The sequence below is a fragment of the Polypterus senegalus genome, chromosome 9, assembly GCF_016835505.1.
Source record: "Polypterus senegalus isolate Bchr_013 chromosome 9, ASM1683550v1, whole genome shotgun sequence".
In the NCBI taxonomy this organism is placed as follows: domain Eukaryota; kingdom Metazoa; phylum Chordata; class Cladistia; order Polypteriformes; family Polypteridae; genus Polypterus; species Polypterus senegalus.
In genome coordinates this window covers 6,529,883-6,543,049 of record NC_053162.1, presented here as the reverse complement: position 1 = coordinate 6,543,049, position 13,167 = coordinate 6,529,883, and the positions used below count along the sequence as shown (strand labels likewise).

Here is a 13,167-nt window from a genome sequence, read left to right as displayed (position 1 = left end):
GTCTCACTGCTTTGTCTCCCAAGACATTAAAGTGTCTCCGAGAAATTGTTTGTAAGTAGGGCGTGATGTGCAAGTAGTCTCGCAGGACTTCAAAGTGTCTCCCGGGAAGATCCGAGAAGACCTGCTGTGCATGTGTACCGTGCCAACATTTTTGAATTCTTTGACGTTTTACTTTGTCATCTACTCTTTGTCCTTTATTTCCGGCCCCGGGCCTGGTTAAATGTCTTTCTTGCGGGACGTACAGTACAGGCCAAAAGTTTGGACACACCTCCTCATTCAATGTGTTTCTTTCTTTATTTTCTTGACCATTTACATTGGTAGATTCTCACTGAAGGCATCAAAGTTATGAATGAACACATGTGGAATTATGTACTTAACAAAAAAAGGTGAAATAACTAAAAACGTGTTTCATATTAAAGTTTCTTCAAAATAGCCACCCTTTGCTCCGATTACTGCTTTGCACACTCTTGGCATTCTCTCGATGAGCTTCAACGGGTAGTCACCTGAAATGGTTTTCACTTCACAGGTGTTCGAGAGAATGCCAAGAGAGAGTAAAAAAGTAATCAGAGCAAAGGGTGGCTGTTTTGAAGAAACTAGAATATAAAACATGTTTTCAGTTATTTCACCTTTTTTTGTTAAGTACATAACTCCACATGTGTTCATTCATAGTTTTCATGCCTTCAGTGAGAATCTACCAATGTAAATGGTCATGAAAATAAAGAAAACACATTGAATGAGGAGGTGTGTCCAAACTTTTGGCCTGTACTGTATAACGCTGCTCGCGTTGTGAACGCACACTAAGGAGATGCGGTCGGATCAGCTGCTGTCTTGCTGCTGCTGCTGCTGCTGGTGAGTTGCGTGTTCTGCTTCTCGCGCGTCGATCATTTAAAATCCTGTACAGCAGCTGTCCTTTTGTCTCACCGCCTTGTCTTTCGAGAAGATCACGTCTCGTTTCCCTCCCAAGATTTTTTTTTATATAATAGAGAGATGTATTATTATTAATCTGCGTCAGTAAATAAAATGTATTATTATTAATTGCCATCAGTCTGTTGAGCCTATGTTGTTGACAAGAGGGCATCACATAGCTATAGACACTGTCCTTATTTAGGGTGCATATGGACTGTCCTCAGTTTCTCTGAATTGTTCTTCAGACAGCCATTATGTTTCCCTGACCACAGCATCAAGAAGTGGCTACTGTTCGGATTGCTGGTATCTCTGATAATTTTCTCTGCCCTGGTCTGACATCGCTTGGTATTGATATCCTGGAGGTTAGCAATGAGCCTTATGGTCGTGCTACTCCCAAACCATGCCGTTATACTTTGTGTCTGCACATTCTCAATAGTTAATGTGTAGAGGTTCTTTAATAATTGGGAGGGCAGCCTGAAATCCCTGTGGTTTAGGTGCCACTGGTAAGACTTCTTCCTTGCAATGTATGCCATGGTGGCTTTGTACCTCCTAGCAACCCAATGCCACACTGGCTGACCGGGGATAGTAAATGAATATTGTCTTGTTAACCGAGTAACTGCCATTCAGGTGATGATATATAATAATGTTCAGATGTTATCTACTAAATGTTCTCTATTAATAACATATTTGTTATTCTTTATTTTGTTCTAGTCAACAAAGAGACAAGGAAACAAAACAAGTGGCTGCATCCTTTGGATCCAAACACGTAGTCTCTAAAGGAATAGCAAGTATTCATTATGGTAAGTGATGATATAAAGTACCAAGTTATGCCATCTTGATGATCTTGAATGAAGGGCATGTCTGAGGTCCAACTCCAAATTTATATTTAATCAGGAAGATAAACCCTGCAATGCCCCTTTGATTTGCCTCATCCGTTACCTGTACAGTTTTACCAACAGCCCCGCTTCATGTGGCCCTCCTGGGGTCAGCGGCAACTTGGTCTGCCATACGTTTTCCCAGTTCCTTGAGACCAAAAGAGTGCCAGCTGCAAAGGTAGCAGTCTCTTGGCTATCTTGCACAACTAAAGCTACAAATAGCAGTAAAGATTCCAGATCTCAGCATCCCCAATATCCAACAACTCCTCTGAGAGCCAAATTAGTCCATTTTATAGGGCTTTGCTACATTGTACTCTATGCAAAATTGGATGGCAGCTCTTCTTTTCATCCCACTCCTGACACCAATGTAACACTGGCTTGAATGGATCCTCTGCTCTTTTCATAACTCATTTTGGTGGCTCTCTGTTCTTAAAAGAACTACTTGCCATTTTAGGCCTTACCATTTTGCGTTGTGGTTGTTGGTATGTCGATATGGTATTGGCTTGGTAATAGATAGATAGATAGATACTTTATTAATTCCCAAGGGGAAATTCACATAGTCCAGGAGCAGCATACTGATAAAAACAATATTAATTAAATATTGATAAAAATGTAGTGCAAGTTAAAAAATGCAGGGTGAACAGTGCAAGGCAGGTATAACAGACAATAACATTGTATAATAATGTTAACATTTACCCCCCGAGTGGAATTGAAGAGTCGCATAGTGTGGGGTCTCCTCAGTCTGTCAGTGGAGCAGGATGGTAACAGCAGTCTGTCAGTGAAGCTGCTCCTTTGTCTGGAGATGATCCTGTTCAGTCGATGCAGTGGATTCTCCATGATTGACAGGAGTCTGCTCAGCGCCCGTCGCTCTGCCATGGATGTCAGACTGTCCAGCTCCGTGCCTACAATAGAGCCTGCCTTCCTCACCAGTTTGTCCAGGCGTGAGGTGTCCCTCTTCTTTATGCTGCCTACCCAGCACACCACCGCGTAGAAGAAGGTGCTTGACACAAGTGTCTGATAGAACATCTGCAACTTCTTATTGCAGATGTTGAAGGACGCCAGCCTTCTAATGAAGTATAGTCGACTCTGTCCTCTCTTACACAGAGCATCAGTATTGGCAGTCCAGTTCAGTTTATCATCCAGCTGCACTCCCAGGTATTTATAGGTCTGTACCTTCTGCACACAGTCACCTCTGATGTTCACGGGGTCCATGAAGTAATTTATAAGATTTATAAGATAATTTAAAGATATGAGGTAATATACGACACATGACTTCATCTTCACAACAGCATTAAAGATCACTCAGCTAGTGTTGGATCGGTACTAAAATTTTGTTTTCGATATTCAGATGTGCTTTTGGACCTCAGGAACAGTACCAAAACAGTTCTGAAGCAAATAGGAGGACTCTAAAACCCCGTCTTACTCCGGCCTCCCTACTGAACTGCACGTTTGATCCCCTCCCTGTTGTGATGCACCACTGCTCCACACTGCACACACCTTCTGTCTTGATAGGCATATAATGCCAAATGCATCAAAGTAATAGTGGGTGTTCCCCATGAAGCAGTTTAATTTCATAAAGTCCACAACAATATTCCATAACTGCAGCAGTGAGTGTTTTCAGGGCAGTAGGGGATTGAGAGGAAAGCTGATGTGTACTTCCAATACTGAAAATCTTAAAATACTGTTACATTAGTGGTATACCACATAACTCTACACATTCTGCAGTGGACCTTCTGTGTGCTTTTGATTTTTCTTGTTTCTTCAAATGAAAGATTATTTGACGTGTCCTTCAACTGCGATTTAGGGGCTTGTTTTTGTTTTGGCCAAAAGTTTGGAGAAAACTCTTAGTTACAAATTCGGCTAGGCTTTAACACGTTTTTTCCTCTGATCCTTTTAATTTTCATCTGCTGTGCAGAACAAAGTGAGGTGAATTAACTTCTAGGTGATAATTAAGAAGATCTGGCACAGAAAGCAAGTATTTAACTTGTGTACCCAACTACGTTGCGCGTGTTAAAGTTGTCTGTGAAGGGCTCTCTGTTTAAACGCGGCTGCCAGTCATGAACTGGGCCCTTCGTCGCACAGCATTATGATTTTTTATAAGGGAAACAAAATTACAAAAGAAAACCCTTGGATATTGATTCAATAGGAACGGCCTACTCAGAATCGCTGTCTGAATCGTAATTATGTGGTGGTGTAGGAGCATTTCTGCTTCTGTCCGTTCACAGTCCGTCTCGTTTTCACGATGCTATCGTTTCCTCTCACGATGTCTTCTCAACCTTTCTCCAATCTCACAGGTTGCTTTGTGGCAATCCAAAGAGTAAGGCAATATACACGGAGCAATGGTTATAAAAGGGGGACACATAGGTATCCAGGCTCTTTAAAGCATAAACAGGGATCACTTCACTGACATGTGAGCAAGCCACGGTACAACTGTGAGACGCGCAGCACTCGCCGGCTACAACGTAACAATAATAATTTCCGGAACGTGCTATTATGTTGTCATTCATTTTACCCACTGTCTGTCTTTCATTCATATGTTACGTAGGCACGTACCTTTTATCTTCAGCAATCTCATTCTCTAACCAGGCCTCAGGAGCTAATCAGCATAACACTGTCCACCACCCCTTTTGTTATTCTGGCACATTGTTGACATTCGTGAGTAACAACAACGTACTAAACTGGAAGGTGGTCTACGCATGTATGGAATTCGTGGACAAACAAAGATCAAGATCTAAATGAAGATCTCTTTAGTTAATTTAAAGCACAACAATTTGTTTAGTTTGAATGTCTGTGTTTTGAGGTGTGACTGGCGTACTACAGTCTTCAGCAGTATAAGCCTGGAGGAGATTCTTAATGCAATGCCTATGTTTTAGCTGTCTCTCTACTGCCATCTAGTGCTTCTTCTTCTAATTCATTCGCGGACAAACAAAGATCAAGATCCAAATTAAGATTATATACAGTGGTGTGAAAAACTATTTGCCCCCTTCCTGATTTCTTATTCTTTTGTATGTTTGTCACACAAAATTTTATTTTTGAACAAGGGGGCAATTACTTTTTAACACAGGGCCATGTAGGTTTGGATTTTTTTTTCTCCCTAAATAATAAAAACCATAATTTAAAAACTACATTTTGTGTTTACTTGTGTTATATTTGACTAATGGTTAAATGTGTTTGATGATCAGAAACATTTTGTGTGACAAAAGAATATGAAATCAGGAAGGGGGCAAATAGTTTTTCACACCACTATATAGAGATTACTTGAAACTGATTGACTACTAGGGGCGATGCCACAGGAGGGGGGATCCCCCAAACACTTCTGTGTGATTTTATGTTAATTGTTCATTGTCAAACATTTGAGCTGCTCCCCATAACCCATATATCCATCACCAATTAATCGAGACCTGGTAAGCTGCACGAGGGATATGGACCTTAGATCGATCTGGAATGGATGGAACTTTGCTAAATTTCAAGAGGGACTTGGACCTTAGAGAAATCTTTTAAAGAATTGAGCTCTGGCACACTTCAAGAGGTATGGACCTAAGATGAATTATTAAGAGGGTCATGGACTTTAGGTTGAATATGAATAAATCAAGCTGTACTAAACTTCAAGGGTCAATCTTGAATTAATTGAGGGGGTAGGTCCACTAGAGGGGCACTCGCTCTCTGAGGAATGAGTTCTTTTGTGATTGCAGCATGTTACTTAACCTGAATCTACTGTATATACATATAACATAAAAGTCGATACCCCCTCCCTTGTGATATGGCAGTAAGAAACCACATTGTTTTGTATTACGCTGCAGATAGTACAAAGACAAATTACGCCAGTGACAAAACTTGGTCCTGGAGTGGGGGCCCGAGTCATCCGTGCTGTCAATGCAGATGTGGAAGGCATTCTCAGGAACAGGTGGCGACTTCTTCCTTCCGTTTGTTGGCTTCAAAGTTGTGCCGGGCAATGTGCCAAGGTTTTATATTGTTTCTCCACATCCAGGGCCCTCTCAGATGGACATGTAATTCCAAACAAGGCAACAATTCTCACCAAACAAGGATCCAACAGATAGGAATAGTACACAGCTACGGCATCTCACAGTCTGACTGTGCATGGTTTCCATTTGTCCTAGTCCATCTTTTTGTCATATTGCTTGCCTGGCAGTTCTCTATATCTGTTTCAGTGCTTAATCTGACTATATGTCTGCTGTACTGCATGTGAGTAAAAATCGGGCTTTATAAGATATGTTTGCACAGAGCACAGTGACATATTGAACTTATGCTTACGGGGGGACAAGGGAGACATAGACCAGATTGACAGTGAATGAATCAAGCCATGCTAAACTTTAAAGTGGATTTGGACCTTAGCTCCGTCTTGAACGAATCGAGTCATGCTAAATATCAAGAGGGACATGGACCTTAGATAAATCTTTAATGAATTGAGCTCTGGTACACTTCAAGGGGCATGGACCTTAGATAGATTGTTAATAAATCGAGTCATGCTTTACTTAGAGAGACATGGACTTTAGGTTGATTTTGATTAAATCAAGCTGTGCTAAAGTTCGAGGAGGACATGGACCTTTGGTCGATTGTAAATGAATCGAGTCATGCTATATGTCAAAGGGAACATGGACCTTAGATCAATCTTAGATGAACTGAGCCATGATAAACTTTAAGCGGGGCATGGGCATGGACCTTAGGTTCATCTTGAATGAATTGAGAGGGGACAAGGGGGGCATAGACCATCTTAGGTTAATAGTGAACGAATTAAGCCAGTGTAAACTTCAAAATGGACTTGGAGCTTAGCTCAATCTTGAAAAAATCGAGTGGTGCTAAACTCCAAGGGAGACATGGACCTTATGGAGATGTTTAAAGAGTCAAGCTCTGGTAAACTTCAAGGGAATGTGAACCTTAGATAACAACAACAACAACAACATTTATTTCTATAGCACATTTTCATACAAACAGTAGCTCAAAGTGCTTTATATAATAAAGAATAGAAAAATAAAAGGCACAATAAGAAAACAAAATAAATCAACATTAATTAACATCTAATAAGAGTAAGGTTCAATGGCCAGGGGGGACAGAAAAAACAAAAAAAAAACTCCAGACGGCTGGAGAAAAAATAAAATCTGTAGGGATTCCAGACCATGAGACCGCCCAGTCCCCTCTGGGCATTCTACCTCACATAAATGAAACAGTCCTCTTTGGATTTAGGGTTCTCACAGAAGGACTTGATAATGATGATGGTCACGTAGACTTCTGCCTTTAAATACATCCATCGTTGTTGAAGCATCATGAAGCTTTGAGTAGGTGGAGGTGGCGCAGGCCACCACCACAAAGAAACCGGAAAAAGAAACGGAAAAGAGAGTAGGGGTCAGTACGCATTTTAGAGCCACCATGAATAGTTATTATGATGAAATTGAACATATAGAGTATCAGGATTAAGTTAAATTAAGATTAAATTGAAGTTATAGAAAGGCCGTGTTAAAGTAATGTGTTTTCAGCAGTGTTTTAAAGTGCTCTACTGTATCAGCCTGGTGAATTCCTATTGGCAGGCTATTCCAGATTTTAGGTGCATAGCAGCAGAAGGCCGCCCGCCTCACCACTTCTTTTAAGTTTTGTTCTTGGAATTCTAAGGAGACACTCATTTGAGGATCTGAGGTTACGATTTGGAATATAAGGTGTCAGACATTCCGAGATATAAGATGGAGCGAGATTATTTAAGGCTTTATAAACCATAAGCAGAATTTTAAAGTCAATCCTGAATGACACAGGTAACCAGTGTAGTGACATTAAAACTGGGGTGATGTGCTCAGATTTTCTTTTCCTAGTTAGGATTCTAGCAGCTCCATTCTGCACTCGTTGCAAATGATTTATGTCTTTTTTGGGTAGTCCTGAGAGGAGTGCGTTACAGTAATCTAGTCGACTGAAAACACACGCGTGAACTAATTTCTCAGCATCTTTCAGTGATATAAGAGGTCTAACTTTACTTATGTTTCTTAAATGAAAAATGCTGTCCTAGTGATCTGATTAATATGCGATTTAAAATTCAGATTACAGTCAACAATTACCCCTAAGCTTTGGTGATGGTGAATTAACCAAGTGGTGCTAAACTTCAAGGGGGCCTTTCCATAAAACTTGAATGAATTAAGCCGGAGTAAATTTAAGGAGGACACAGACCTTACATAAATCATAAATGAGTGGAGTTGCACTATACTTCAACTTTCTTCCAGGACTTGCTGCCGGTCTACAAAAAATTTTAGAATTTTATAAACTACTTATGGCTTGCCCATGCAGTTATTTCCAGTCTTTCCCCCTTCCCTTTGTAATTTCTGCCTTCACCACTGCTGACAACATATTGATCAGAGACCTTTTTCTGATAATAGCAATTGTAAAGTATTCATTTTTACCCGTGACACTTTGCCTTTTTGTGAAGTTCATACTCGCTGTCAGGCGGCGCAGTGGGTAGCGCTGCTGCCTCGCAGTTAGGAGACCCGGGTTCGCTTCCCAGGTCCTCCCTGCATGGAGTTTGCATATTCTCCCTTTGTCTGCGTGGGTTTCCTCCAGGTACTCCGGTTTCCGCCCACAGTCCAAAGACATACAGGTTAGGTGCATTGGCGATCCTAAATCCTGCTTGGTGTGTGTGTGTGTGCACCCTGCGGTGGGCTGGCACCCTGCCCAGGGTTTGTTTCCTGCCTTGCGCCCTGTGTTGGCTGGGATTGGCTCCAGCAGACCCCCGTGACCCTGTAATTAGGATATAACGGGTTGGATAATGGATGGATGGATGGATACTCTGTGTCACTTAGTAGTGGAGTCCATTTGTTTATAAAATGAAGAAGGATCAAATCACACGCCCACGGCATTACTCCGGCAAAAAGAAATTCTGTTGTGAAGACATAGTCCGAAGTGGGGCATTTGTTTTAATAAATCAATAAATCTTTAGTAAGTAATCCTTTTTTATTTTTAAGTTGGAAGTGAGCCACTTTTTACTTTTTTAATTGTTGTGTTTTGCGCACCGTTGTGCTCTGATTCTTTACAACTGACCTTAAGACTGTATGGCGACTACTTATAAAGAGGCGGAAAAAACCTTTTGAAAAATTCTGAAAACACGAGACTTGGAGAAGATAAGCACTTGGCAAAGCTTTTAGCAGGATTTGGTGAGCTGACTTGTGCATAATGGCCTAGCTCAGAATATTAATGGGTCTGTTTTTACGTCCACAGACCCTGCCCAAAGTCGCAAAGAAACAGAAATCCCCTTTAAACCGAGGATCAGGCTGAAAAAACACAAAGAGAATTTGTTTTTTCTCTTCTCTCCCTCTTTCAAAAAATTCATCCATCAGCCGTTAAAGCCAATCATTATTCCCAGGCAAATCAAATCCTACTAAGAAAGCTCAAAAGAAATCCCGTTATGTTTCATTAGTATTTTTATTTCCAAGTTCATAAAGGATTAGCCTTAAAACGTATTTTCTCAAAAGGTTTATTCGGTTTTTTTTTTTTGCATTTAGGTTTTGCAAATCAGGCCGGAGGATCTGAAGATCTCACTAGTAAGATACAGATAATCTTTTATCAGAAGATAAAAATTGCATTAGACATCAACATACAAAACAAGTTATTTCATATTTGTTTATGTGGCTGATTGCTTGTTCAATCTTTGCAAAATTCTGCAGGCAAATGGGCAGTGGTGTTAAGTATTCAAGGTTTTGTAATGGCTTGTTGTTTTTCTTTATGGTAGAAGGTTCAAGGTGCTTCAGCAGGTTACTTTGAAACCAGTAACAGTGCTACCATGGGGTGAACTCCATTTCCCAGCAGCCCCTACATCCCCCTTGAAAGAGGCCAGCGGGAAAGTTTAAAAGGAGTGCCTGACGGAGCAACAGGAGATCGATGTTTCTGTGTATCCTGTCCAATGTATCATCTAAAAAATCGATTGTACCCCGGATCATTTCCCATTAGAATGAATGGACTGTTCTCGTGCCAGCCTGACGTGTGTATAGTGGTGGATTTATCAATTGTGCATCTTCAAAAGGAGCGCTCCTGCAAATCACACCCCTCGCCACCCAGGACCACCGTTAGGACCGTTTCACTCATGTTCTGTTCTCTGGATTTTCATCATCACACCATACCATTTCACCTGCTTTTCCTGCATCGGACTGTATAAGGACGTTGTCGTGAGTGTTTATTGTTGTGTTCATTGTTATGTTACAACTGTATCGCCGTAGGGAAAAGGGGGAGGTTTGTCTGCTTGTTATTGTTTTGTGTTGGGTTTTCATGTAATAGATTATTTATTTATTCATTCGTTTATTTTGTGTGTCTGCTTGTGAGTGTGTGTGCGGGTCGGGCCAAGGCTGGATGTGTCCCTGGAATCTCCACCAAAATAAATAAATCACCGTCTCTTCGACGGTGTGAATCTTGGCGGCACCGGACCGCTACAAACCTGTTGGTTGACATGGCAGTGCATTGATTATGAACTCTTTGAAGTTTGATGGCAACAATCAACAGTTGGGTTTTATTCAAAAGAAGAAGGCAGCTGTTACTTTTTGGTGCTATACAGTGATGTGCAAAAGTATTCGGTCCCCTTGAAAGTCATCCTAATTTTCTGTATGAGAAAAGATTTGTCCGCATATTTATTATCCAATTCAGTATTTTTAATGTGAACTCTTATACGGTTAACAATACATTTACAAAGTCCAAATAAACCATTTTCTGTAGATATTTGAAAAAAAAAAAATACATTGTGAAGCCTAGGGGTGCTCCGGCTCCCCCAACCCCGACACAGACAGGCAGAGACACAAATGTTGCACAGCACACCTTTCTTTTCACGTGGGGATGCGCTCTCTTTCTTTCAATATCCACAGCACCAACACACAGTTCTTTTGCCTCCAGTCCTCCTCAGCAGCTTCGTCCTTCTTCCTCCTGTCTCTGGTCAATGAGTTGTGGCGATTGGCTCCTTTTATAGGATACCCAGAAGGACTATAGGTGTTCGGCGATCTTCTTCCAGCAGCACTCCCTGGCATGGCGAAAGTGCTGCCAAGCAGTGCACTGTAAATGTCCAGGCGCCCCCTGGCGGTGGTCACGGGCCCCAGCAGGGTTGAGCTACCATGCCTCAAAGCAGAGGCTTCGCTGTAAGCCAAGGGGGCTGCCCTCTATCGGTCCGGGAGAGAAAATGTCCTGAAAATGTTCTCTCCCCCGTTCCTTCCATTGTTGGGACATCTCGGGCCGGATAAGGGCCATAACATGTAAGACAAATCATGTAGCTCTCTCTATTATAAAAGAAAATCTTGAGACGAGACTATTGTCAAGAGATTTTTTCAAGTCCTGTTCTCCTCTCAGCCATTTCCGGTTAATGGCCCACGCCCACAGTCCTCTCACCTCTCATTCGTGTGAATGCTTTTGTCAGACACGGTTCCTGTGCTCTCAGTTCTTAGAAATTTTAATGTTTTCCTCACTTTAAGTTCCCAATTAAAGAAGACATATTATGTCCAGATCAGGAAGGGTTATCAACAGAAAAAATGAGTGCACGGGCAATCCTAGCACAGAGAAACGATGAAGTCAAGCGAATTAACGTGAAAATTATCGATTGGTTACATGGAAAATTGGTTAAATGTGTATCAATAGACTATGCTGAAGCAGTTGGTGGTGATGGTGCGTAAGATGAAAACATCAACTTACAATATCACGAGGAATATCTACAGCCATTTACACCATCCAATCTTCCACCGGTTGAATGAAGGATGTATTGTTGTGTTATTGCATAATTTATGTCTGGGATGGGCTATGCAATAGGATAAGATTAGTTGTATTCAAAATTGGTCAAACAATTCTAACATGTAAAATTTTGTCAGGCGACTAGAAAGGTAATGTAGGACATCTTCAGGGGGTAACATTAGACACCAAAGGAGATCTTGATATGCCATTTGTATTAAAACAATTATAGCTTTTGCTATGACAATTAGGGCGGCACGGTGGCGCAGTGGGTAGCGCTGCTGCCTCGCAGTTAGGAGACCCGGGTTTGCTTCCTGGGTCCTTCCTGTGTGGAGTTTGCTTGTTCTCCCCGTGTCTGCGTGGGTTTCCTCCCACAGTCCAAAGACATGCAGGTTAGGTGCATTGGTGATTCTAAATTGTCCCAAGTGTGTGTGTGTGTGTGCCCTGTGGTGGGCTGGCCCGGTGTTTGTTTCCTGCCTTGTGCCCTGTGTTGGCTGGGATTGGCTCCAGCAGACCCCCATGACCCTTTAGTTAGGATATAGCGGGTTGGATAATGGATGGATGGATGACAATTAACAAATCACAGGGACAAACATTCGAAAAAGTTGGTTTATTTATTAGAGAGAAAGAAATGACATTCACTCACGGGCAGTTATATGTTGCGTTATCAAGATGAAAGTCCACACATGGAATCAAAAATCAATGCGATGTTGAAAAAAATGTCTTTACTGAAGCTTTACAGTAAAAGTGTAAGTTTAAAAAGTATTTGTGTGTTAATTTTAAAGCCAAACAGAACGAAAACGTATGGCACAGCGAATACCGCTAACGCAACATGAAACGTAACATACTTTCAATTTATTACGTTTTAATATTTTCTATTATGGTTAATTACTCGCTGTAATGTAAAATAGTTAGTTCTGTTATGCATATGTAACAAGTCTCATTAAAATAATAATCTGTTTAAATTGTACATCCGCTTACCCATATGCGAGTGGCAGAGCCGTGAAGTGGCTAGCGTGTAGCGCCAGTCCGTCCGGTTGGTGGGCGAAGCGAGCAGAGGGCAGAGCCCCCTAGTTTATAACATAAAATACCTTCTGCAACGAAAATTTCACTGATAAACTCAGTGCAGCCACTCATCAGCCATTCCTTCAGTACTGACTTTGACATTTCTGGCGAGTAATTTCTAGAAGCGCAGCACGGGGCTCACACGTCACTCAGTACGGAGGAGCTCAGTACGGGATTCGGGATCCTGGATGAATTATGCACCATTGTTCCTGCAGGCTGGCCAGTAGCATTCCCTCCGCAGGAGCTCGGGCCATTTGTAGTTCCTGGGAGGTACTTTTTTTAGCTCCTCCTCTAGATGTTGTACTTTTTTGTTCAACTACCGCTGATCGTGGGTGGGGCTTAAGTGCAGAATTGTGTTGATTGGTTGATCACAAGCACTGGCACCATCTTACAAACGTGTTAGCTGTTTGAATGTTGGAGAGACCTGGGTTCGCTTCCCGGGTCTGAGTTTGCATGTTCTCCCCATGTCTGCGTGGGTTTCCTCCCACAGTCCAAAGACATGCTGGTTAGGTGCATTGGCGATCCAAAATTGTGCTTGGTGTGTGTGTGTGTGTGTGTGTGTGCCCTGCGGTGGGCTGACACCCTGCCTGGGGTTTATTTCCTGCCTTGTGCTCTGCGTTGGCTGGGATTGGCT

At 41.8% G+C, this 13,167-nt stretch overlaps 1 protein-coding gene across 2 annotated transcripts in view; it reads left to right on the top strand.

The window, feature by feature from the left end:
- Positions 1 to 13,167, top strand: part of LOC120535086 (centrosome-associated protein 350) — a 192,274-nt gene that overhangs the window by 92,123 nt on the left and 86,984 nt on the right. For both annotated transcript variants that reach the window (XM_039762643.1, XM_039762642.1), the window contains exon 11: positions 1,618 to 1,706. In XM_039762643.1, coding sequence (XP_039618577.1) covers positions 1,618 to 1,706 — 89 coding nt within the window. The remainder of the gene's footprint in view (positions 1 to 1,617; positions 1,707 to 13,167) is intronic.